Source organism: Schistocerca serialis, chromosome 3 (assembly GCF_023864345.2).
Source record: "Schistocerca serialis cubense isolate TAMUIC-IGC-003099 chromosome 3, iqSchSeri2.2, whole genome shotgun sequence".
Lineage (NCBI taxonomy): Eukaryota > Metazoa > Arthropoda > Insecta > Orthoptera > Acrididae > Schistocerca > Schistocerca serialis.
This window is the reverse complement of record NC_064640.1, coordinates 266951381-266979290: the sequence shown is the minus strand read 5'-3', so window position 1 is coordinate 266979290 and position 27910 is coordinate 266951381. Positions and strand designations below refer to the sequence as shown.

General features: G+C 39.6%; 1 protein-coding gene across 1 annotated transcript in view; it reads right to left on the bottom strand.

The window, feature by feature from the left end:
* The window catches only part of LOC126470042 (oxysterol-binding protein-related protein 8), a 228000-nt gene that overhangs the window by 115416 nt on the left and 84674 nt on the right, over nt 1–27910 (bottom strand). Inside the window, 5 exon segments of the mRNA XM_050097538.1 lie at nt 2881–3059; nt 19612–19778; nt 21769–21987; nt 22992–23078; nt 23081–23135. Of these exon segments, the coding sequence (XP_049953495.1) occupies nt 2881–3059; nt 19612–19778; nt 21769–21987; nt 22992–23078; nt 23081–23135 (707 nt within the window).

Sequence of the window (27910 nt, the reverse complement as noted above, 5' to 3'; positions counted from 1 at the left end):
GTTGGAATATGTTGACTTGTTACAGTGAGGTGAGTTGTTATGATAAAAAGTGATTAAGTTTGGGCAGATGCAACTATTAAAATAAACTGAGTAGTATGACAACTTACAAATTTCAGTGGGAATATGGAATAGATATCCTGTTACTGACATGGTTTGACAAGCGTGAGAGAGTAAAAATGGAAGAAAGTAATATGAAGAATTCTGGAAATAATTTCATGATTCTGGATGTAATCTCTTTCAGAATTAGGTCAAATATTTTATTACAAAATCTTTGAGTGGCATTGTTACTGGCCTATGATATATGTAATGGTATATGAAGTTCGGAGAGGAAGCAGAGAGATGGTAAATGAATTACATTGTAAGTTTTGTAAAAAAGTTATTTGTTCTAGAATTATGATTTTTTGAATATTTTACAAGCTGGTATCAAATAAATATTATAAATTAATTAAGTAAATGTAGGAAATGCTTTCAGTGACAATCTTATTTTGCTATTGTTCTTGATTATTTTCTCGCCCAGAAGTCATATTTTTTCAAGTAGTTTCAATTTGCGCCACTTGAGAGCATCAATTAAAGAAAATTTTCTGTTAATTTACTTTCACTGTGGAGAGTAATTAAAAGATTTAAACACATAATTCTTTATGTAAAGGACAGAATAATTTCAGAGAAAAAATGTGTGTTAATATTTATCTCTCAGGAAGGTATTGTATAAAATAGTAGTCTTGGATGGAACTAATTTTAAGGAAAAATCTACCTGTAACTGAAGCCTGGACTGTATTTTAAGTGAAGGTGGAGTGTTACGTACATCACACAAATAAGGTGCCATAACAATATAAGAAAAACAATTGAAAGTGTAGGGGGACAAACATACAGCGCCAACTGTAAGGTAGGAATGGATTTGCAGTTATACATGGGTGCACCATACGGGGAAAGGTGTAGGAAAAAATTTAAGTGCTTAAATTTTGGAGAAGCACACCAGAGTGTATATATACGAGGGTTGGAACTTTAATAGTGTCAACTATTTATTTACAGCTCCTACAAAATGGATACGTGTTTCAAAGTTTTACTGACCTTCAAAGGAGTCACTAGCATTGTGTATAACCTGTTACCAGCGATGTGGAAGTCGTAGGATACTCTTAGCAGTGCCAGTTGTGTTGACAGTTCAAGCAGCGCGGTCTGTTGCCCGACGAATTTGTAGCAGTTCTGAAGCGAATGTTGTGAAGTATTTCCTTCAGTTTAGAAATCGAGTTGAACTCATGAGGGCTTAAGTCAGGCGAGTGCAGTAGGTGGTATAGCACTTAGTAGCCCCATCAGTCAAACAAATCAGTAACAGCTTGCACTGTACGTGCTTCAGCATTGTCCTACAAAATGATGGTCATGTCCTGCAGAAAGTGTCATCACTTCTGTCTCTAAGCTGGTCATAGATTGTGTTCCAAAAATGAAGCATAGAGACAGAAGTGATGAAACTTTCTGTAGGACCTGACAATCATTTTGCAGGACAATACTCAAGCACGTACAGTGCAAGTTGTTACCGATTTGTTTGACTGATGGGGCTGCTAAGTGCTATACCACCTACTGCACTCCCCAGACTTAAGCCCTCGTGAGTTCAACTCGATTTCTAAACTGAAGGAAACAATTCATGGCATTCGCTTCAGAACTGCTACAAATTCGTTGGGCAATAGACCACGCTGCTTGAACTGTCAACACAACTGGCACTGCTAAGAGTATCCTACGGCTTCCACATCACTGGCAATGGGTTATACACAATGCTGGTGACTACTTTGAAGGTCAGTAAAGCTTTGAAACACTTATCTATTTTGTACGAGCTGTAAATAAATAGTTACCACTACTAAAGTTCCAACCCTTGTATATGCCACGATGGTAGGATGTGTATATTAGGAGCTCTGAAAAGTGGGTGTAATGTTGCAGAATTACGAGTTAAACTTGACTGCGTAGTGCTGCAAAGTAATAGCACGAGTGAGAAACATGAACACGTAAAGTTTCAGTTTTCCTGTGTTAACTGTGACTTTTGAATTAGCTACAATCTGTTTTGCATGCTACGCAAGTCATGACCAAGAACTGCATGTTCGAAGGGACTGATTTGGATAATATAAAGCGAGCATTCGAAAACAAAGAAAACCTGTTTGTAACGTTTCCGGTAACAGGATTGGCTGAACACCATAAGCTGTCTGTTACAAGTGACTGTGATAGGGTGTGATTGTTAAAACTGGACTAGACAGTGTTTTGTATAAAAGAAGTAGCAATATATTGAATTTTTCAATCAAAAATTCTCTCTCATTTAATATCACAGTAACAGTGAAACTGGAAAAATTTTAATGAGACCTTTAGATATGCATAGTGGTTCTGGTTCTAGTACAGCTTCTCCAGTGGAGAAACATTACTCGTTTTCCAATGGGTAAGGCATGAGTAACGCAGAAGACGAGACAAATACACCACCAAGAGCTGTGTGTGGAGTTTTCTGTAGGTAAAACGAAACCACACCATTGCAATATGAATTCCACTGTAAATATTAACAAGCAATACAACAAATTTATCATTTCCTGTTTCAGCTGTAGGAAGCTCTTTTTGTCAACACAGTTTCCTACCATGGGTGACATTTAATGAACTAATGAACTATCACTAAACACCAATAAAATTGAGTGATGTACCTAATATTACAGTTTCTGTCCTCTTAAGAGTGAGCAAATGTGTTCTCCATTACCAGAATGAAATACATTAATGTTTCTTTGATTCAGTAAAAATTTACAGTCTAGTTTGTATGGACACAATAACTCTTCCATTTAATATAAACATATTATGCTGTTGTTTGTTTTCTTTCCAGAATGACAAGGAGCACTTACAGATGCATAGTAATTTACTTACTGTGAAAGAATATCAGCATGATAGTAGGAATCAGACAGCTTGTCAAGAAATGACCGTGGCTCTAATATAAAAGTAGGCAGGACAACTTTTGACAGATCCATACCAGGACGAACTTGCTTTACAAGATACCATATCAGAGATTTATTCTCTTCTGCAAGCTCCTCAACTTGCTCTCCAGCCTGAAAATATAAATAATAATTGTTTTTTTTTTCTATACAACACACCTGAACAATAGCATTACCAATGTTACTATTTCATCGGACCAATTTAAACAACTCTTTATACAGTGTAGCAACAGAAATGCAGAAACTCATTATTGATGAAACTGATGATCATTTTGAAGCACAAACCTACTATTTTTACCTGATCTACTGGAAAGGTGCCACATAATCACTACAAGTATGTTTTAACTTCCCCAGAGTCTAATTTTCATTACAACCACCACTGAACAACCACACCTAATGTAATAATGTGTCATTCTTAAACTAAAAGGGTTAGAGACTTAAATATTTATTTACCCTCCAGCCACCTACTGACAGACAAGATTTGCCTTGTTAGCCACATGAATTGTACAATACTGCAATTTGTATTGCATTTATATTCTTGTACATTTATTCACTGTTCCAAACACAAAAACTTTGAAACTTACAGAAATGCAACTCATTTCGGGTGAGCTAGGGAACTGCTATTTAAATAAGAATACCTAAAACCTGTATAAATGTCCTTTGTAGCTTCCCAAGCATACTGTGTAATATACTGTTTGACCAAAAAAAGTTAAGCACCCACAAGGGGAGGAGGGAATGAAATGAAACTTCATGTGTTGAGAGGGTAGATGATGTTATTTCAGTAATTACAAATTTGTGTCAAGTTTACAAAAAATTTGGCAGTATGCACCCACTTATGAGTTTGATGTTGCACTGCCTATGGCCTGGATGCACTCACTAATTCAGCTGGGTAGGATATCAAAGCCACTGTATCCTCTCACTAGGCAAGCTGGGCCAGAACTGTTGTAACTGGTCCTCAATATCCCCGATATTATCACAGGGATGCAGTTGACATCCAAGCTGGGCTAATACGTGTTCTATCAGTAACAGATCTGGAGACTTTGCTGGCCGTGGGAGTACCTCAACATCTTGCAGACAGTTCATAAACACATGAGCCATTTGTGGATGACCACTGTCCTGTTGAAAAATGGCATCATGATACTGTCGCATGAGAGGTAACACATGGGGTTGCCCGTGTCATACCACTGTTCCTCAACCTCTGCCAGCCGTGGCCTAAGGCCATACCCAATTGTTCCAAACATGATGATGCCAGGAGTAACACTGCTGTTCTCTCCCAGACATCGGAAGACTGAGGCCTCTGCCCAGGTCAATGCCACACTTGTCGACAATCGTCATCTGGGGTGGTGCGGAACTGCAGTTCATTGCTGAACACAATGTAACATGATTCATCTGTGGTCCACACTTCCTGGTTACAGCACCACTCCAGAAGCAGCAGTTTGTGTTTTCATGTTGGCGGCAGCCCACACATGGGTCAGTAATTCCCTAGTCTGGCTGTTGATAGTTTCCAATGACTAGTGCAGGATGAAACAGAATATTATAGTGAGTCCACTACCTGTTCTCAGATGGCAGGCACAGAAGTGAAGGGCTTACGATGAGCTTGGTGCACAATATGGTGGTCAGATGTGGTTGGAAAGAATCTTGAGGATGAGGCTGCCTGCCCTAACATCACCCTGCAGTCCAACGCTGAGCCACTGTCACATCCGAATGTCCCACAAACCTGGATACTGCACAATTCTGCCAACTGGTCAAATGAGACCCCTTTCAAACTCTGCCAGGTGTTTATTACACTGCCTCACATGAGTACACCATGTGATCAAAAGTATCCGGACACCTGGCTGAAAATGACTTACAAGTTCCTGGCACCCTCCATCGGTAATGCTGGAATTCAATATGGTGTTAGTTCACCCTTAGCCTTGATGACAGCAACCACTCTCGCAGGCATACGTTCAATCAGGTGCCGGAAGGTTTCTTAGAGAATGGCAGCCCATTCTTCACGGAGTGCTGCACTGAGAAGAGGTATTGGTGTCGGTCGGTGAGGCCTGGCACGAAGTCTGCATTCCAAAACATCTCAAAGGTGTTCTATAGGATTCAGGTCAGGACTCTGTGCAGGCCAGTCCATTACAGGGATGTTATTGTCATGTAACCACTCCGCCAAAGGGCGTACATTATGAACAGGGGGTGCAAGCCCCCACCATGAAAAACACGACCACACCATAACACCACTGTCTCCAAATTTTACTGTTGGCATTACACATGCTGGATGCGGGCACCTGCCATCGGATCGCCACATTCTGTACCATGATTAGTCACTCCACACAATGTTTATCCACAGTTCAAGCGTCCAATGTTTACACTACTTACACCAAACGAGGTGTAGTTTGGCATTTACCAGTGTGATGTGTGGCTTATGAGCAGCCGCTCAGCCATGAAATCAAAGTTTTATCACCTCCTGCCTAACTGTCATAGTACTTGCAGTGGATCCTGATGCAGTTTGGAATTCGTGTGTGATGTTCTGGATAGACGTCTGCCTATTACACATTACGACCCTCTTCAAATGTCGGCAGTCTCTGTCAGTCAACAGACGAGGTTGGCCTGTAAGCTTTTGCGCTGTACGTGTCCCTTCACATTTCCATTTCATTATCACATTGGAAACAGTGGACCTAGGGATGTTTAGGAGTGTGGAAATCTCATGTACAGACGTATGACACAAGTGACACCCAATCACCTGACATGTTGGAAGTTGGTGAGCTACGCAGATTGCCCCATTCTGCTCTGTCTAATGACTACTGAGCTCGCTAATATGGTGCACCTGGCAGTAGCTAGTAAATACATGAAACACATGAAAAACATAAGTTTTTGGGGGCATTTGGATACTTTTGCTCACATAGCGTATGTGGTGTATGGGACGGTGTTGTCATTGAGTGACTATAGAAGTATACAAGATGACTTGGACAAAATTTGTAGTTGGTATAATAAATAACAGCTTGCTCTAAATTTAGAAAAATGTAAGTTAATGCAGATAAGTAGGAAAAACAATCGTTTAACATTCAAATACAGAATTCACACAGTCACATCATTAAATATCTAAGCATAACACTGCAAAGCAATACACAATGGATTAACCATGTCAGGTTGGTAGTATGGATGGTGAATGCTGGACTTTGTTTTATTGGGAGAATTTTGGGAAAGTGTAGCTCATTCATAAATGAGACTGCACATAGAATACTAGTACGACTCATTTTTGAGTACCGTTCAAGTGTTTGGGCTCCCCATCAGAAAGAAACCATTGAAACAATTCAGAGGGGTGCTGTTAGATTTGTTACCTGTAGGTTTGATCACTACAAAAGTATTATGGAGATGATTTGTGAACTCAAATGGTAATCCCTGCAGGGCATATGATGCTTTTTTTCACTATTGCAGAAATTTACAGAACCAGCATTTGAGGCCAACTGCAGAATGATTCTAATGCTGCCACCATACATTTTGCATAACGACCATGAAAATAAAATAAGAGAAATTAGGACTGGTATGGAGGCTTTTAGACAGTTGTTTCTCCCTTGCTCTATTTCCAAGTGGGACTGGAAAGGAAATTAATAGTAGTGGTACAAGGTACTTTTTGCCATGCACTGTATGGTGGTTTGCAGAGTATGTACACCAATGTAGATGGAGATTTAGATTTAGATATAGATACATCCTATAAGGGCTGGTGACAACACTAAATTCGAACACCACCAACATACACTGTGACAGAATGGCCACCAAACAGTAAATGGCACAGCCCTCTGATCAAGTGAAATACCACGCAGTTCATTTTCTGCATCTGAAGGGGAACAACACTGCAACAATTCATCCTGGTGGAAAGGTATGGCAACAATGTACCAACACATGATATTGTGTTAGGTGGTGCAGACATTTCCAGTGTGTTCAGACAAGTATGAATGATGAAAAACAAAATGGCATCTCTCTGTGAAGAACCACAAATCTCAACAGAAGCAGAGGCCCTGCTGCTCAAAGACACGTATATCTCAGCTGAGGGATTAGGAAAAAAGTGAAAAATTGGCCCTGGATCAGTTTTCGATATCTTGTACAATATTTAGAATGTGGCAAAGGTCGCCACCCACTGGTTTGCACAACTACTCACACTCATTTAAAAAGCCTACCAAACTGATGCAACAGTGAGAATGTTGCAGCTGAGTCAAGCCAATCCAGATGCATTGTTTACGCACTTGATCACCAGGGTCAAGTGCTGAGTATTTCACTATGGCACCAAAACAAAGGAGCAAAGCAAGCAGTGGAAACGTAGATCCACCACCATCAAAAAAAGGTGAAGATCCATGCATCATTGGACTAAGTGATGCAGAGTGTTTTTTGGAACTATCAAGGAGTGGTGCTAACAGATTACACTTTTAAGAGGGTAAACTGGCACAGGATCATACCACAGAAACCTCCTGATGTTCTGGGAGTCTTTCACGATGAAGCACTGCACGAGAATGTTCAAGGGGGAGCTTTTGCTTTATAACAAAGCCCCAGACCATTGTGCACAGGGTACAGTCACACATGCTGGTTTTTTGTGCCCCAGTCCCAACCCCCTTTCCATGTTCTCCAGACAGGGCACCAGTGACTACTTCCTTTTTCCTCAGATGAATAAATCTTTGTGTGGCAGGCATTTCCAGAATGTTGAGCTGGTGATTTGTGCAGTGATACATTTCCTGACAGACAAAATGCAGACTTATACAACCAAGGTCTCTGCAACATTATCCACTGCTGAGAAACAAGTTGTATTGAAGGGTGAATATGTGGAGATGGACTAACACTACCACTAAGTTTAATGGCCACTGTCTGACCTTTTTTTGTGAGGTGAAAATTAAACATTTTTGATTAGCTCTCATAAACTCAGTATGTGTGGTAAGACTTCACATGAAATACTACTCTTGTGATTCAGGTGGTGAACTAATGGCTATGCTAAATCTATCATCAAAGACAGAGGTGTGGGTAGCATGATCATCTATGTTCTTTATTGTGACTATCACATAAAGTTCTGCAGAATATATGAAATGTGAAATTCTCTTCCTATTTTTTTACTCAATAGATACTCCATTATAATCCACAAGAAGCTGAGAATGAAGAAGCAATTTCCTGAAACACAAGACTAGGATCACTACGTTCTCCAACTCCGACAATGAGAAACTGGCATTACTTTATTTCTTTAAAATCATAGATATGCAGCACACTACTGGCAACATTTCATGTCATTAAATTTCATACAAACACACACATATTGCTGACACTAAGGTAATCACACAGAACCTTATCCACATAAACTGCTTCACAAAAAGCATGCAGCACACAGAAGACATGGTCAGATACCAATGTAACTTTGTAAATGTACTCATCACTAGCAGGTATGCATACGACTAGTGTTGCAATATCTGCAACAGGTAGACTGACTACCTGAGTGCATTAGTGTCGTTTGTATTTAGTGCTGTTATAGGCCTGGTAGGATATAAAAGGAGAGTAAACAACTTCCAATGTTTAATGATAACTTCAAAGGCCACAGTGATGCAGCATACTTGTGTAGGACAGCATTATTAGCACACAACAGCTTTTTTTTTTAAAGGTGCCTCATTGTGTGTCTCCATTTGGCTGACTGGTTGAATCATGCAATATCCAAATTTATGGGGCATTCAGATGTGGCAGTGGCCCAGTGTTAGACTGTGTGGAAAAATGAGATCAGGCATACTTGTCAAGGTTCTTGTTGGTGACATCTGACCACCACAAGAGAGCATTGCCATTTTGGACATCAAGCAGATTCGCAAACAAGCAATGGACCCCTGTAGCATTCTGCGTCATCCTGCACCATTGGTCAGAGACTAGCACCAGCCAGACTATGGAATTACTGACACGCATAGGATACCATTAACATCAAAACACCAACTGATGTATTTCGAGTGGTGTCATGACCGGGAAGGATTGACTGCTGATTAATAGCATAGCATTATGTTCACCAATGTAGTGCAGTTCTGCACCACCCCAGGTGATCATAATTGAGTTTCGTGATGACTTGGGGACTGGTCCCATTCTTCCAATGTTTAGGAGGGCTAATGATCTTACCCTTAGTGTCTGGAGTGTGAAGCCATTAGCTATGACTTCAGGTCATGATGTGACAGTAAGTAATGGTTACTGCTGATTAGCTGCTCTCCCTAAACAGCATCTCATATAAGCAAACCAGTTCAGTCTTCACCTGCAGTTGCTTGTACTTTACATACTTGGGCTATGTACAGCACTGTTTAAAAAGAATAGCTCAATGTAGCAATAGGGTCGAGCCACACGTCTGTTTTCATGCCCTGCAGCTAATTCGCAGAAAATAATAACCTGTAGCTGTGTTCCTGCCGTCAAATAGTCTATGCATTGGCCAGAATTGCAAGTTAATAAAATACAAAGAAATATAAAATAAAAGTTAAATGAATAATTTAATAAAAAAGATTCTATTATAACATCTGTAATTGATAAAGACATAGAATTACGTTTCATAATGTTCAGTCATGAAAGGACACCGCAAATGGGAAGTGGTCCTACGACATTCAGTTAAAATATAGACAGAAAATACCCTTATCAAATGCAGTGAAGTTACATTGAGAGCATTAAGAGAATGGTAGTAAATCCCCAAATGAAATAGTCATCAAAGATTAGCGAAAACTGAGTCCATTTCATGATCACAATACATGAAAGATACATCAGTTCAAAATAGTTCAGAGTTCAATATGATGATTCACAAATTGACACACACGATATAAAGAATAGTCACTCATATTCCGTCTATTCTCAGTTCCATAAATCAAGCAGCAAAAGTTAGAGTTCTACTCTGGAGCACATTTAGACCACTGGGAATATAAAGTTCCTTCAAAAGTTAGAGTACTGTAGCAGCCGTTCACCACCCAAAAACAATCACCTACACAACTGAATCGCGCATGTTACTTTAGACAGGTCTGCCTTCTCCCAGCACTCACCATAAAATGTCCTGAATTGCTCCCTTGACTCCCCTAGCGTTCCGCTACTGCCTGCTTCTCCATTGGCTGAAGCCCATCCCCACCAAAAATGCATCATCCTTAAGCTCTACAGACATGATGTGATTCACGCTGACCATGTCCCAGACTAAACTAATATATTACAAAAATACAGCAATAATTAAATGTTATAAACATTCTGTCACACTCAGATAAGTCACAATAAATATAAATGAAAGTTTGTCCATAAATAAATAAGCTAGTATCCTTGCACAAGTGCGCTCATGATAAATGGAGGATTGTCATTAATTATTATTTAAACAATTATTTATTCCTTCTTTTGGTTCTCTTCTCAATTGTAATATCCGCTTACATGTGTGACTAATCAGTTTTAATTTAGCACAGTTTTTAATAGCACATGCAATCAACATTTAAATAAAATTACTGCCAAAATAATAAAAAAAATCCTTAATAAAAACACAATTATGGCAAAAGGTGAAGTACTGATGCCGTGTTCATTTGCTGCACAAATGTCGAGAGCACAATGTTCTGACAGACATTTGCATAATAAAAGAGAGATAAAAAGACATCGTAAGTCAATAAATAAAACAGATACAGATACTTAGCTTTCAGGGATGATAGCTATGGTGCAATGCTATCATAGGAGATATCATATGTTGAAATCGCATAACGTGTTTAAAAGTTGTTAATGCAGGCGTTCACTGTGTGCATGTTTATTCACTGTGAAATATTAACTTCTATAATTTTAAAGATATTGAAATATTGTTGTGCCATTGGATGTGCCTAATTTTTCTGAGATCGCAGATGTATTCAGATTTGCATTAGTATTTGATAAGAGTTATTGTCAAATCACAAAGATCTGTAACTTACACAGCTGTAAGATTGTCTGACAATCCGCCGTAGCACTGTCTGTTGTCCTAAGCGACTGTCTGTCTACCAAATTCCCTGTACTTGGATTTACTCACATCCAGTCCTTTGATGCTAGTCTATGTACCTGGACTTGAGCGCATCGTCACCCAGCCGGAAGCCGGAACTGCCTGGCGCACCCTGAGACCTGGGTCTGCTACCATTCAGCCGTGCATCTCACCTCGTTCCAACACTGGCTAGCTGATTAGCTTGCCTAAATATGTGTTACCTTACAATAGTTGATAATGATTAAGGAAACTGATGGCACAATGGTGTCTATCATCTATCTGCACGATAGATGCTGTGGCCAGAAAGATCCCCAGATCTGTTCCCGACAGAAATGTGTGGGACCAGCTTGGATGTAAACTCTGTCCCAGTGCCAGTATCCAGAATCTTGAGGACCAAACAGTTGCGGGCCAGCTTGCCTCACGAGAGGCTACAACAGCTTTATGATACCCTTCCCAACCGAATCGGTGCATGCATCCAGGGCAGAGGGAGTGCAACGACATATTAATAATTGGGCTCACATTCCCAATGTTCTTTGTAAACTTGACGTGATTCTGTAATCACTAAAATAACATGACAGACCCTCTCAACCCATGATGTTTCATTTCATTTCCTCCTATCCTTCTGGGTCTTCACATTTTCTGTTTGCCTGTGTACATGAAGGAATCGTAACTGAAGAGTCATTTTAGTATTTCCATCTACATCTACATCTACGTGGACAGTCTGCAAATCACACTTAAGTGCCACGCAGAGGGTTCATCGAACCACCTTCACAATAATTCTCTATTATTCTAATCTTGAACAGCAGGCAGAAAAAATGAACACCTATATCTTCCCTTGAAAGCTCTGATTTCCCTTATTTTATTATTATGATCATTTCTTTCCTATGTAGTCAGCATCAACAAAATATTTTTACATTTGGAGGAGAAAGTTGGTGATTCCAATTTCATAAGACAATTCCGCCACAGTGAAAAATGCCTTTATTTTTATGATACACACTCCGAATCCTGTATCATGTCAGTGAAACATACTTCCTTGATAATACAAAACGTGCTGCTGTTCTTCGAACTTTCTTGACGTACTGTGTTAATCCTGTCTGGTAAAGATCTCACACCATGCAGCAATACTCCACAAGAGGACGGACAAGCGTAGTGTAGGCAGTCTCTTTACTAGATCTGTTGCAACTTATAAGAGTTCTGTCAATAAAACTTAGTCTTTGGTTTGCTTTCCCCACAACATTCTCTGTGTGTTCTTTCTAATTAAAGTTGTTCGTAATTGTAATTCCTAGATATTTAATTGAATTTATGGCCTTTAGATTTGACTGATTTATCATGTAACTGAGGTTTAACGGATTCCTTTTAGCACTCATATGGATGACCTCATACTTTGCAGTATTTAGGGTCAATAGTCACTTTTCGCAACATACAGATATCTTTTCTAAATCATTTTGTAATCTATTGTGTAACCAAAATTTAATGAATACCTCTTAGTACTCATGTGAATGATGTCACACATTTCATTATTTATAGTCAGTTGTCACTTTTTGCACCATACACACATCAAGTCTAAATAATTTTGCAATTAGTTTTGATCTTCTGATGACTTTACTGGATGATAAACAACAGCATCATCAGCAAACAACCTAAGACGGCTACTCAGATTGTCTCCTAAAACATTTATATAGATAAACAACAGCAGAGGGCCTAAAGCACTACCTTGGGGAACCCCAGAAATCATTTCTGTCTTACTCTATGACTTTCCATCAATTACTACAAACTGTGACCTCTCTGACAGGAAATTATGAATCCAGTCACACAATTGAGATGATATTCCATAAGCACGCAATTTTACTACAAGCTGTTTGTGAGGTACAATGTCAAAAGACTTCTGAAAATCTAGAACTACAGAAACAATTTGAAATCACTTGTCAATAGCACAAAACCACTTCGTGTGAGTAAAGAGCTAGTCACGTTTCACAGGAACGATGTTTTCCAAATGCGTGCTGACTGTGTGTCAATAGACTGTTCTCTTAGAGGTAATTTATAATGTTTGAACACAATATATGTTCCAAAATCCTATTGCATATTGACATTAATTATATGAGCCTGTAATTTAGTGGATTACTCCTACTGCCTTTCTTGAATATTGGTGTGACCTGTGCAACTTACCAGTCATTGGGTACAGATCTTTCATCCAGTGAGCAGTTGTATATGATCATTAGGCAGTGTGTCAGCAGACTCTGAAAGGAACCTAATTGGTATACAGTCTCGACCGAAAGATTTTCTTAGTAATTTAAGTTGCTTTACTACTTCAAGGATATCTACTTCTACATTACTCTTTTTGGCAGCTGTTCTTCATTCAAATTCTGGAATATTTACTTCATCTTCTTCGGTGAAGGAATTTCGGAAGGCTGTGTTTAGTAGCTCTGGTTTAGCAACATTGTCATCGATAGTATTTCCATTGCTATCGTGCAGAGAAGGTACTGATTGTGTCTTCTGCTAGCATACTTTACACAAGACCAGAATCTCTTTGTATTTTCTACCAGGTTTTGAGAAAAAGTTTCGTTGTGGGAACTATTATAAGCATCTCACACTGAAGTCTGTGCTTAATTTCGAGCTTCAGTAAAAGATCTCCAATCTTGGAGATTTTGCTTTCATTTAAATTTGGCATGCTTTTGTTCATTGTTTCTGCAACAGTGTTCTGACACATTTTGCATACCCAGGGGGATCACCTCCATCGTTTGTTTATTTATTTGGTATAAATCCCCCAATTGCTGTCTATACTATTTCTTATAACAGCTTAGGAAAATAGTATACTCTATGTCAGTGTGGCTGAGCTACAGTCCAATTCACATGTTAATATTTCTGAAGATCAGTTCATAAACTAGTTACGAGTACAATGTTTACACACCAGAACTTAATGTGGAGAAGTGTGACACTGGTTCAGTGTTGCTAACTTTAATATCAAGTATCATATGAATTGCAAATTCTCCTCTCCATCCTCTGACTGGTTTTCTCATATCGGGTAAGTCAACTGAGCCTTTAAGGCATCTCTCGATCAGCCTCACAAGTAGTAGTTAGAACAGGACATATAGTTAATGAATTTCATATATTATCACTTGCCGTCCTGTTAACCTTTGCAAACCGTACAGTGGATAACATGATAATTCTGGTCACCTTGTATCTTCGAGATTTACGAAACAATTGTTGCTTTATGGTGACACTGTGTGGACAAAACTAAGATAGGATAATACAGAAATACACAAAATACATGACAGTTCTAACTCTGCCACCACAAATCAATGCTGATCTCTAGAGGACACTTCAGTAATGGAAGTCAGTACTGCAAGCTATGCTGGATGGCCTCACCCACACTATGAGGAGCTGTTGTGCATCCTGTATTGCAATACGAGGACACCACACACCATACTAACATTCCGTATGTGGTCAGTGAAGAGTCACTACATGTGGCAAGCGTCTCCCATGGCCTGTTGCTGGTCTTCCAGTGTATCTTGTACACTTTGTCACATGTAAACATGTTAGCGAAGCATCTTACACACACACACACACACACACACACACACACACACACACACACACAGTAACAGCATCTCAGTGGACCTGTATGACCATTAAATTTGTGGACATTAATGTATTTCATGCAGTCTAATAATTCGACCAAGAGAATGTAACAAAAAAATTTTCTGTATGTGGAGTTCTGATGTGCTATCACAGTGAGAAAGTGTCATAATACTCTACAAGATAAACAAGAAACGAAGAAGGAATGCTAAAATTTAAAAATGTATTGTTGTCATCAGAGACAGAGACAGGCATATATCATGTAAGGATGGTGGAGGAAGAAAATGTATGTACAGATGGCTGGAGTATAACTGCTTGAAACCTACTTCTTTCACATTCAAGCCTGGTATGTCAATCACCGCACTACCTTTATCAGTGAGGATTATGTATAAAAAATTTGCAACCAGTCACTTTTTTATGATTTACTCAACCATGAACATGTTTTCAAGCCACTGCAGGCTCATCTTCATATGGAGGTGTTACAGATACATTATCCTGTGGACCAAGTGTAGCTAGATGCAGTGCTAGCGTTGCTGGCGGAAGTTATGGAAATTTAGTAATTGGTGACGAAACATTTATGAATACAAATTTTTTTTTTATGTTTTAGGTACTTACAGCGCACTGCCTTGTGGTATTCACATCAGATTGCTCATATAACCTGCATTATTGCGCTATGTAGCTACACTTGGTGGACAAGATAATGTTTCTGTAACACCTCCATCTGAAGATGAGCCTGCAGTGGCTCAAAAACATGTTCAGTGTTGAATAAATCATAAAAAAGCGACTTGTTGCCTATTTATTACCAAATAAACACCAATTTAAATCACAGCCACAGTTTGTCATCCACAATGGATATACTTAAATATAAAGTTATATATTTTCATGCAGTTGCAATGCAAACTGTTTACTGCATTTAGGCACAGTCTGTTGAAAGTACACTTGACAGCATAAAAAGGGACAGTGGCTAGTATTTTAATTGCCTGTCATATTACCCTAGAACCACTCACATTAAACAGCGTTCAGTACTGCTTAGGAAAATAAAGGCAAGTGTAGCTGGGGAGTTACATCTTGTTGACACTCAGTATAAAGCACACACCCTATGAAAACCCACAAGAAAATCACAGGATTTTAGAGATGAAGGAGGCACTTAAGACATGGACAGAGTCAAGTGCAAAACAACAGTAAGAAATAACTGAATACTGCAGCACTCAGTATACTAACTTCATAGTTTGGTGCCACATTGGACTGACTGAAAAGCAACTGCAAGATGAAAGAATTCAGAATGAACCTACTTTCAGCAGTAATTTTTTGTTTTACTGTGTTAATATGTTTCATCTACAGAAAATACAAAATTAACAGAATGAACAGTCCATACTTCTTAATATCATGTTTTGGCCACTGAAGAAGCAGAGATACCATGAAGCCTATAAATTGGTACTGGACCATCGTTTGCTGGGGAAAATACTGAGAGGTCAGAAAACATTACATTCTGCCATTCAAAATAGATATTTTCATCAGAAAATGCCAATTGGTAGAGTTGATTATCATCATGGAGCTTCTCCTTGATTACCGCAAGTTTATTTTCAGTCCAGCCTACCAAATCTGTCAGGAGACTGTGTCAACTGACTTGGTTTCAGCTGTACTGCATTTAAGAAAGGCTTTTGCTATGATGTGTTTAATAGTTCATTATCCTGGAATTGTGGTTTTATATGCCAATGTCCAGTTCCCATGTGCCAACTAGATTCTCCAGTTTCATAACATAATTTTGTCCATTGTTGCCCAGTGCAGTCAGAAAAATCATACTACATCCCAGCCTACAACACTAAAATTCCATTCTTCCACAATAGCAGTGACATGGTCCAGAACAGCCTGTTGATAACGCTTAGCTCATGGATAAACTGGCTGGACTCAAAGCACGGTGGCACAGGTATTTGGCCTTGAATCATGCACTGTCATTCACTGTTGCAGAACATATGATACAATGATATATGAGCTTGCCACATTAGACTGTCACTCAATGCAGCAGAATACTGTCACAAGATGTGGGTATAACATTTAGTGAGACAATTTAATCCAGAGTTACACTGTCCTTTGGGTAAGGCAATCCTACAATAAAGTTAAGCAGTTTAGTCTCTCTAAATGTATTCATATATGGTTTAGGTCACTAGGCCCTGGTTTTTTAAATAATCGAGGTCAACAGTCATCAGGTTTGAGCATTTCACCACTTTCAACTGGAAAGTCAGCACTGCAATTAGAGTGATTACTTACTAATTGGGACATCATGGGTTGAAATATCCAGGTACACATTTATTTTATTTATCACATATATAATTTAAAGTATTTAATAAAAATGAAGATTAACTTTACTTTATACAATAATATAATAACAGATCAGAATAACAGAATATACAGTAGTAGATAATTTAAAAACATAGCATTTTATGCAATTAATCAGACACATTATTACCATTAACTAATTAAATCCAAGTGCATTTTCATGAATATAATCCAAGTTTCATTTCCAGCGACTATTAGGCAAAAGAAATATGCATGTACCAAAGTGTATTATTTTCAGTATGCATGGTGCTGACAAAAAAATGTGCGTTTTCTTTTATGACATTTATGAGCCAGTGCACTGGCAACATTAAGTTCAGGAATAGATTGCCTGAACGACAATATGAAATAATATGCATCACGATTATCTATTTCCTTAGAAACTAAGGCCTAGTGATCTGAACTCTTTTACAAGAGCCAGTTTTGATTGATCCCCTATCAGTATGTCGAAGAGTATCAAAATCATGGGCTGTTGGATATAGGCTCCCAGTGACTGAATTCAACAATATAATCCTAAGAAAAATGTGATCATGTTGCTTGCAGGTTGACCCTTCAGCAACAATGATGACTAGCAAAAATTTCCCTGTTAAGGGTCTCTGTAGTGTACCCATAACTAATAACAGCACAATTTATCAGCACAGATTTTGTCTGTTTGCAATAGGTCTAGAATACAGAAAGGGCCATTTTTACGAAATATTTCTTCTTCCATGAGTTGACAATGTAAACCATAAAAATAACATGGTGAATTTCATTCCTGTCAGTGCTCTATGAGACTCACTCTGGCTACAATTTTCCACAGTCTCTCTCTCTCTCTCTCTCTCTCTCTCTCTCTCTCTCTCTCTCTCTCTCTCTGTGTGTGTGTGTGTGTGTGTGTGTGTGTGTGTGTGTGTGTGTGTGTGCGTGTGTGTGCGTGTGCGTGCTTGCTTGCTTGCTTGCTGTAAGTCTATATACTAAAGCTTTGCACTTAAATCCATCATATCACTTCCCTCCAAAAGAATCTCCCTATCCCCTCCACTGTGCAGTCTCTCTATTCCCTCCCCTGCAACACACACACACACACACACACACACACACACACACACACACACACACACACACACAAGGTGATTATAATTGAAAATTCCAGTTTCAAAGTTCTGTAAAAAATGAACCATTGCTCAGAAAGATGTCACATTTGAAGGGGATATTATTGAAGAACTGAATGGAGAAATGTTCTGGAAACAAAATTTAATGAAAATTTTTCCACTAGATGGCACTGTCAGTTTCTTAATGTAAATGGGTTCAGCTACAAATGACAGATGAATCGAAATATGATGGCTATGGTGGGATTTTCACATTACACCAACTGTATTTTGCAATGTGCATGACTGCACAAATTTGGTATTCAACAATTGTGGTACTGTTAGTTAGTTAAGCCCATCCACCACGGCAAGGTCGTACCACATCGGATGGGAAAAATCTGTTGACTGTGTTGTGCACTGTGCCTTTAATTCAGCTAAGTTTTGTAACTGAAGCACTGAATATAGCATATTTCGATAACCCAACACCCCTAAGTAACATGATTAAGATCAGGTGATCTGGATGGCCAGGCTGTAGGTAAACAATGGCTGATAATTCTAGCCTTTCTAAAATGCCTCTGCAGCAGCTGTTTCACTGGCTGTGCAATGTGTGGAGGTCTGTAATCTTTCATAATCCTCCCCACACAGTCATGCTGCTAAAGAATTGGAAAAACATTGGTGCTCATTTACCAGAGATGGTACAGGTAACAGGACCTGCACGACCCATCTTCTGGGGGGAGGGGGGAAATAGCTATATGATAAAGGATGTGGTCAACCCACACTGTTACCTTTGCAGAATGAAGTCGCACCAGTTGATGTATGAGCACACCTTCCATTGCCCATATTCAGAAATGCTGTGTATTGCCACTTCCTTGGAGATGAAAATGGGCTTTGTCTATCCACAGAATGTTCAAGGGCCATTATTGTCTGCTTCTTCGTGAGCAAGAAATTCTAGAGTAAAATTTTGTCTTACAGGCAAATCAGCATGAAACAATTCCAGAACATTAATAATTTTGTATGGATAACAATGCAGGATGTTTCATAGAATTTTTTGCACTGTGCTCATGGGCACATCTAAAGTTCAGGTGATAGCCTGTACCCTGCATGTTTGCACACCATAGTAATGCTGTGGCCACAACACCTAGTGAGATTGGAGCAGTTGTTTTCCTCTCTCTGCCACACTGTCTCTTTGAATTTCATAATCATTTTCTCCAGACCCATGGCGGACATCGACCCAAGGCCCTTTTTCATTCTCTTGAGCATCTGAAACTTCTGCAGAGCTACTGGCACACAGTCACCTTTCTTGTAAAAGAGCTTCACCAGCAGCACATGATCCTGCACTAAGACAATCCTGCTGTGCATTTCAGATGCAAATTGAGGAACAGCTATGTACTCTGGGTCTTATTTTGTATACCCTGACAGCACCATTCAGTGGTATAATTTTCGTTAAAAAAATGTTTCCATAATGTTTCCCACTTCTGTGATAACATTCTATTCAAATTTGACACCATTCTCAACAGGAGTCCACTTTTTTACAGTGTTTTGAAACTGGAAGTTTAATTATGATCACCCTACGAAGTTCTTTCCTGTCTACTGGGTTGTCACATATTGTACTTTAACATGTTATAACAGATAGGCACACTTTGAAAACAATAATTTTAACTTTCAGTTTTGATAACTTCTGCTTCATAGTCAAAAGTAAACACACACTTCACATCTAAATCACAAAGAAGATAAAAACAGAATTTTTTGTGCTCACACTTCCAAACTCTTCTGGACGTTCCTCATGGTGAACATATATGGTCTCAGGTGGGTCATCCAGCAGATCACCCACTTCATCTCGCTTGCCAGTTGATCCCTCTGAATCCGAGTCTGACAGTGAGAGCTGTTCAGGTACATTGTCTGGCTGGCTGAGGTCATCCAAATCTGTAAACACAGGTCCAGGGCTGGGCTCTACTGGGGCAGGGCTTATGCATATAGAGGGTGGGCACTCACGTTCCAGGAATGTTACTGCATGAAACAGCTGCTGAAACAGTGGGCCAGGACTGGGACACGGACTAGGGCTGGGGCCGGAAGATGATGCTGAAGGATATGGACTGGGCGTGCGTGAACTCACACTACGCAGAAGGTTACTGACTGATAGCAAGGCATCTGGCAGGGATAGGGCAAATAATAATGAATTCAGAAACTGTTGTATTTGAGCAACATCTTATCATAAGAAATATCATCATTCGCTCAATTCCACCAGTTAGTTTTGAAGGCACAATCTCTCATAGCTTTACTGAATTTTTGTTTCTTAAGTCAGTGAAGCAAGAGTTAAAAGTTGAAAGAAATTCAGAAAATAATTCACTTCCTTATATAGGAAAATACAGCAACAACTTTCAACACTGAAAGGAAAGCAGATGCAGATTGTTGTCAACTACATCTAGTTACAGTATTACTCTGAAATCTAACGATAATTAATGCAGTGTGGAGACAGAAATCCTATGAATGAAATTTTCAATCTGCAGTGCCATGTGATCTGATATGAAACTTCCTAGCACATTAAAACTGTGTGCCAGACTGAGACTAACTCTGAAGTTTTAATCTTCCAGGAAGTTTCAGAAATACTCTGAACTTATATGAAACACAGTGCTATAAAGTGTCATTAATGAAACTGGTGGAAAACTTTATTTAAGAATTCAAAGTCTTTGTCTATGTAATCTACAGCTACAATGATGATACTTTTTATGTACTCAGAAATAAGTTAGAATTTTCTTTGTTATGCTTCTAGCACATGCTGTTATTGATTCAATGCATTTGTAACTCAAATGTATCTCCTACAGAACAGTCATCACAGTTTCATCACCACAAAGGTTCTTAATAATACAGTTTTTTATCACCAGCACAGCCATCCACATCACTGGCAAACTACCAACAGAATGAGACAGAAGGGTGGCTGGACAGTAGGAAATGGGGGGAGGGGAGAAAGCAATTTGGAGCTGAAGCTCAGTGATACTGTGCAAAAGAAGAAGTAATGATGGGCTGAGAGCCAGGAGGGAGGAAGGCTGTAGGTACGAGAGAGTGCAGCAAGGGGGCAGGCAAGTCATGGACCATGAGGTTGGCCGATCTGTGATGCAATATTATGGAGCAGCTGCAGTTGGACAGTTGAAAATGAAATTAGCAGTCCAGGGAAGGGGTAGGAGTGTTAAATGTGCAATCTGCAGTAGTTTATATAGGTGAGGGATGTGGGGTAAAGGCAACCACATAATGACAAAAGTGAGGCAGGTGTAGGTGTAGGTGTAGGTGTGTGTGTGACACAGAGAGAGAGAGAGAGAGAGAGAGAGAGAGAGAGAGTGGGGAGGGGGGGGAGAGGGAGGGAGAGAGAGAGAGAGAGAGAGAGAAGAGAGAGAGAGAGAGAGAGAGAGAGAGAGATGGGGAGGGGGAGAGAGAGAGAGAGAGAGAGAGAGAGAGAGAGAGAGAGAGAGAGAGAGAGAGATGGGGAGGGGGGGAGAGAGAGAGAGAGAGAGAGAGAGAGAGAGAGAGAGAGAGAGAGAGTGAGAGAGAGAGATATGGGGAGGGTGGGAGAGAGAGAGGAAGAGAGAGAGAGAGAGATGGGGTGGGGGAGAGAGAGAGAGAGAGATGGGGTGGGGGAGAGAGAGAGAGAGAGATGGGGTGGGGGAGAGAGAGAGAGAGAGATGGGGTGGGGGAGAGAGAGAGAGAGAGAGAGAGAGAGAGAGAGATGGGGAGGGGGGGGGAGAGAGAGAGAGAGAGAGAAAGAGAAAGAGAGATGAGGGGGGGGGAAGAGAGAGAGAGAGAGAGGGAGGAGAGAAAGGGGGGAGGTTCCAGAAGATATACACTACTGAGTGTTGGTTCATTGTTATGGGAGAAAAGCTAGCATACAGCCTTATGAGACAATTCAAACTTTAATACTTACCATGATCATTGAAATGGCGCTCATAATCAGCTTCACTCCACTGTGTTTCGTGGCTGGTAGTAGCATCAGCTGAGCCTCTGTTACAGGCACTACTACTCCTAACCAATAATGATGAACAACGGAGAGAGAGCTCCAGAGCATCAAGCCAGCACTTGCCAGCTGCTTGTGAAGGTGCTCTGAATATCAGGTAAGATGTTGGCAATGGCTGAACAACAGCACCTAAGGAAGAAAAGAAACAAACACCAATTTTAGGTGTCGCAAAATTTAAAATTTGTATTTTGACCAGTGAAGTATTCACCAACATTTCATACTCAAGAAACCCATCACAATTGGGGGGAAAAAATCGGTTTCTTTTACTGTGTACACCATTAGTACTTGAAGTGAAAATAAGTTTCATGAATCTCTAAGTCTAACCTAAAAACTAAATTTTCTGTGTAACATTAAAGTCTTAAGAATTATTCTATCGAGTTACAGGAAATCAAATTAAACAATGTTTGCATGCACAATCTTCTTAGAAAGAAGAAGGCATATGCAGATTACTAAAATGCTGTGACTTCTTCCACGAAGTGGCTCACTCATTGCCTACAACAGACTGAGCCAGAAAAAATTGTACTTTTCATACATGGTGGTCATTCCTTGCTTAGTAAAATCTTGGTATGTGACTTAAGGTACTGCTTCCCATATTATTTCATTGCATAATGAACTTAGGGAAAACAAAGACTATGACACATGTCACACAAACATGAAAATCTGTCAAAATAGGTAATTTGGATATGCAACAGCATGTAAGTTGATGAATCACACAAACTGAAAATTACAGTCTGCACTAACAACCACCTGATTCAAAATAGTTAATGCTACATACCAGATAAAACATTTATCACTTGAAAATACCATCACTGTTTATACGTGTTTTATCTCAAGGGTTGTATGAACTATCAGGTAAAGTTGTTACCTCACAAAATATAAATGCAGTTTCTGCACTGCTAAATTATTTTCACTGTCACAGAGCTGTCTCACAATCTGAAAGCACATTTAACAGTTCATGAAGTGGAAGTGGAGCTCCAAGAGTAAAAGAAAGAAAAAGAAATCTTCCATCCTTTAACAAAATATTTGTCCCATTGAAGTACAACATTATTTAATTCAGTTCTTAATCATAAATGCCTATCAGTATCTATTTTGAATGACATAGCCAAAATATGATTTAAAGGTTCAGTCCTCACCAATCGTTTCATTGTGTGGTCCTCTAGGTGCCCATATGGACTGCTCCAGTGGGTGGAAAAGTTTGAAGCAGAATCCATCCTTTTTGAAGGCCTTTCAATTACCTGGCATGTATTGAGAAGGATTGTTCCTACCCAATGACTACTCTGTAACACAAGATACAAATGCACTCAAATATGGATCAATTTATAATAATCTGCACACACTTTTGAACTACCTACGTTTGATAAAAAACCGTGCAGGATTGATGTTGGTGGCGTACCTTGGAAAACAACATAAAATCATTGTGTGTGTCCAGGAAAGAGTTCACGACTGTTCACAGTATGTAGCTGGTTATTGAAGGTCTATCACTACTAGTTAAGATGAATAGTAGATGTTCGTTTAAGGTACGATGCAGCACAATGTACTGTCTGGACGAATTTTGCAAAGAAAAGTTTCACAACACACAGCATCCTAATGGGAAGAAATTCATCATTATGTATAGAAACTCACAAGAGACTTTGTTGTTGAAGCCACAAACACCTGACCACGGTTCTCAGTACAAAACGGCTGGCACAGCAGAATTTGACGAAATGGTGTTGATTGTATGAGAAAAAAATTCTGTACAGGTCACTCACCCCACTGAATATTTATCCTGAATTTTTCATTAAAATACTGTCTTGTAACACTCAGTCATTGTGGCCTATATGCCAAGTAAGATCATCACTTTAGCTGATGCGGTTTGTTACCGTGGAACGTAACCTCCTGGCACTCTACTTACTAGGTACCTGTGTACCCTACTGGGATCATGGGAGAAGAGTTACGTGTTGACAGCTGGTCACAACCAGCTACGGGCTACAAGCTCGCTCTCTGGCACTTGCTCCCACATAGCTAACTCTTTGCTGACTAGTTCTGCAATGACTAACTTACATTTTTAATGTATCATCTATCATCCCAGCCATTACTAGCTGGCGCCTTGCAAACCAACCTGAGTACACCAAACTGTGCTCTGAATAAGGAATAAACTTTCTTTTCGTTCATAAAAATCTACACCATATAATTTAATGCCTCCTAAAAGATATCCACATTTTAACTATCCTGATCACGCTCACTATGCACCTTCATGAACTGCACCTTTCAGTTTTCGAGGGCGATCATATTTTTGTGGCAACACCTGCCATGAGTATTGCATCCAAAGCTAGCTGGGTCAGCGACAGAAGCTGAATCATTACACAGCAACTTCAATGCTGACTGCCACATGCCGCTGGGCCACAGTAATCACTTCTTGACAAATGCTACCAGGATGCAACCTCCTCACAGTCGCCCTCTGCCAGCTGCCCAGTCGCTGCCACACAGCTGTCATCGGTCACAGCCAACAAAATAGCCATCATCGGGGCCCCTGCTGAGACAGACACTGTAAGTGTTCCTAAGCACTGCATGAAGCCCCTGACCTGTTACAACAGGAAGAGTTCTCTGCATAACCGAAATCTGATAGGAATTCTCTTTCTGGTTGAGCCACTCATTAGAAACAAGAGCCTCGACAACCTCAAAGTACATGTGAAAAGAAAAATTTGCTGAGATGAGAGGAGCAATGGAGAAATATTTGTCACCACATGCTTAGGTAATTTTGGGAAACAAGAAGTAACAGTTCCACATGGAACACCACTGAAGAAAGAAGGACAGTAGATTATAGTTTAACATACTGTCGGAATCAAGATCATTAGAGACAGAGCACAAGCTCTGATTGGTTCAAGGAAGGGGAACGAAATCAGCTGTGACCTTTAAAAGGCATTTGCCTGGAGCAATTTAGGGAAATCATGGAAAACATAATAAACAGAGTTTACAGAAAGTCTGAAGGCCCATTGTTGTATCAGAACACATAGAAAGCAACATCTATAGAATATGAAAACACTGCCAAATAGAGAAATATATGTAGCCACGTCACCAATTACCAGTCAACTGAGAGAGAAGTAGTTGCATTTATCGGAACAGGATGGATATCTGTTATTTCCAATGTTGGAGGAAGTCACAGTTTTTCGAGGAAAAGCCTGTGACTGACTTGACACAACACAAAATTCCTAAAGGAGACATGGTTCAGAAGACATAATTACCATTTACAGTCAGTAGTCGAAAAAATTATAAAGTATTAATTACACATATGCATAATTCAGCCTTCCTCTATCCAGTGGGGCTCATCCACTGCCATAGTATCCAAGCAGAGTGTCAATTGGGGAAAGACTTATTGGCTATTTTGTCGATATGCGAGTGGTAAACTGACTTAAGAGTCCTTGTACTTATCCATTAACTTACATTGGCAAAATGCTTGACCACTTCAGGAACTGCAAGTATTTTACCACCTTAAATATGAAGTCAAGTTACAATCAGAAACTCTGAGCACCATAGGATAGACCCAAAACAGCATGTTTTGTACCTCCTAGGCTGCACAAATTTCCAGAATGTCTTTTGGTCTAAGAAACATCCCTGCTACTTTTTAACTATTTGCAGATTTGCTATTATATGGATCGAGGCACACTGTGTGTCTTTTTTATCTTGATGACATTATTGTTTTCTTTTGGTCATTTGAGGAACATGTTGTGTGGCTGAGGTGCATACTGTCTCATTTATGAAGTGCAGATCTCGGCTTGAAACTATAGAAATGTCCCTTTCTCAGAGTCACTGGTGCAGTATCTTGGTCATGTTCTGTAGATGTTAGGCCCGAGGCACCGCTGTGGATGATGAGGGCCACTACCTTCACCTTGCACTTTCATTCTCAACAACAGGACAATCTGGTTAATGTCAGGCTAGTAACACAACAAACTGTAAAAACAAACTTTCTAAGCCAGTCTAATAGATTTTATATTCTTTTGTGCCTTGCTTTAAACCCTCCCCCTGCCACCCCCCCTCCCCAATATATGTGGATCTTGTAGAGGTGGTTAGACACTGGACTAGCATTCGGGAGGACGACGGTTCAACCAAGCGTCCGGCCATCCTGATTTAGGTTTTCCGTGATTTCCCTAAATCGCTCCAGGCAAATGCCGGGATGGTTCCTTTGAAAAGGGCACGGTCAACTTCCTTCCCCATCCTTCCCTAATCTGACGAGACCGATGACCTCGCTGTCCGGTCTCCTTCCCCGAACAACCCAAACTCTTGCAGAGGAGGGAGGAGTACAAGTCTGATATTAGTTTGAATTTTTGCATTTTGTTATGTTCAAGTATAATTTATTGTGGCCAATTTGCCTAGAAAGATCAGCACATTAGCAGAGCCTGTTTATTCCAATGGAATGTGAACCACTTACACTCTACTCACTGTGCATCTGCTAATACAAATCATGGAAGATAAATCACTTACTGACTGCTGGCCACCACTAGAGAGTATTGGCCCAAGCCACAAGCTCTCTCTCTGGCACTGGCTCAAAGCTGGCTGGGACATATTTTCTTCCTATTTCCTATTTCCTTTTCCTCTGCAGTGACTAACGTACATTTGTAAAATATCATCTCTCAGCCCTGCCATGACTGGTTTGCACATTACAAACAATCCTGGGTGCATCCAAATGAATACCGAATAAACTACATTTTTTGTTTTAAGAAGATACATCTTATCGATTTAACACCCCATTCTATCTTGACTGGGTTCTATTTGCACGTGCACAATTTATCAATAACCTCTGACCAAGTTTCCCATAAAATGCAAACCTTGAAGAACATGGTATGAAGACTACGGGTAAAGTAAGAAACGTATCCATATCATAAATGACATTTGCATGTAATGAGGCCAAATGATTTTGAAGTCATAGTTCAGGTCCCTCATTGGCATGTACTTCACAGTAGTACAGTACTTAGCTCCCAACAATTCACTTTGTTCAAGGATGAGGATTATGATGGCATAACAACATTTATCTCTTATGAATAATCCTTTATCAACGCATAGGGTGGAATTGTACAAAATCAACTAGTAGGACATTTCACTTATAACTTCCAGGCTGATAGGTTGTGGGGGGATGCTTACAACTTTCCGCTGATATTTCATCTCTGAATCTTCAGACATCTTACCTCTGAAGATGTCTCCCACAGTCGGAGATGAAATGTTAGGGGAAAGTTTTATGCGTCAATCATGACCTATCAGCTCGAAAGTTTTAAGTGAAGTCAGTTACGGCCGTGGAAGCCTACTTTGTAAGACTAACAGAATATTATTTGCTGCCACTTAGTGTAACTGGCGTACTTTACCTGATATTCATTCAAGATGTGCTGGCACAATTGGTGAAGAATATACCTTTTTTGGTTCATTGGAGTATGTAGTTTAAACATTATGCTGCACCATCCCATGTCAACATTAATGTCTGTAAGTATCTGTAAAACTAATATAATCAACACTTGGTTGGATAGGGAGGTCCTGTCCCATGACCAACATGACCACTGGATCTCACACATATGGATCTTTTTTTCTATGGGGTATATGATGGGTTATTTATGTATGAAGTACAGGTAAAAACTGGAGAGAAGCTGGTTGGTAGGGTCTCTCTGTAGAGCAGACATTCAGCTAATGCAACAAAATTGTGTATGTCATTGCAAAGCATAGATTGAAATTGGTGGTTGTCACTGAATGGCTGTTATGAGCTTCAGTTGTTACAATAAACTGAAAGATGTTAATATCAAACAAAGGACTACATATTTGTTCCTTTATATCAAAGTACTCACTTCAGGAGCCTCAATCCTCTCTACAATTTTGACTTTGAATGTTTGGGCACCTGATATATATGACAGAAACTATTGCATTTGAAAAGCATGAATGACAAGTTTTCAACAAAACATACAGCACAACTAACAAAATTGAATTTGGATAAAACATTTTCCACTATCATGTGTACAACAGCTCTACAAAGACCCTGAGATACATCCAGTTTACACTGTATATAACTACTGTTAACTCAGAATCACGTATCAGT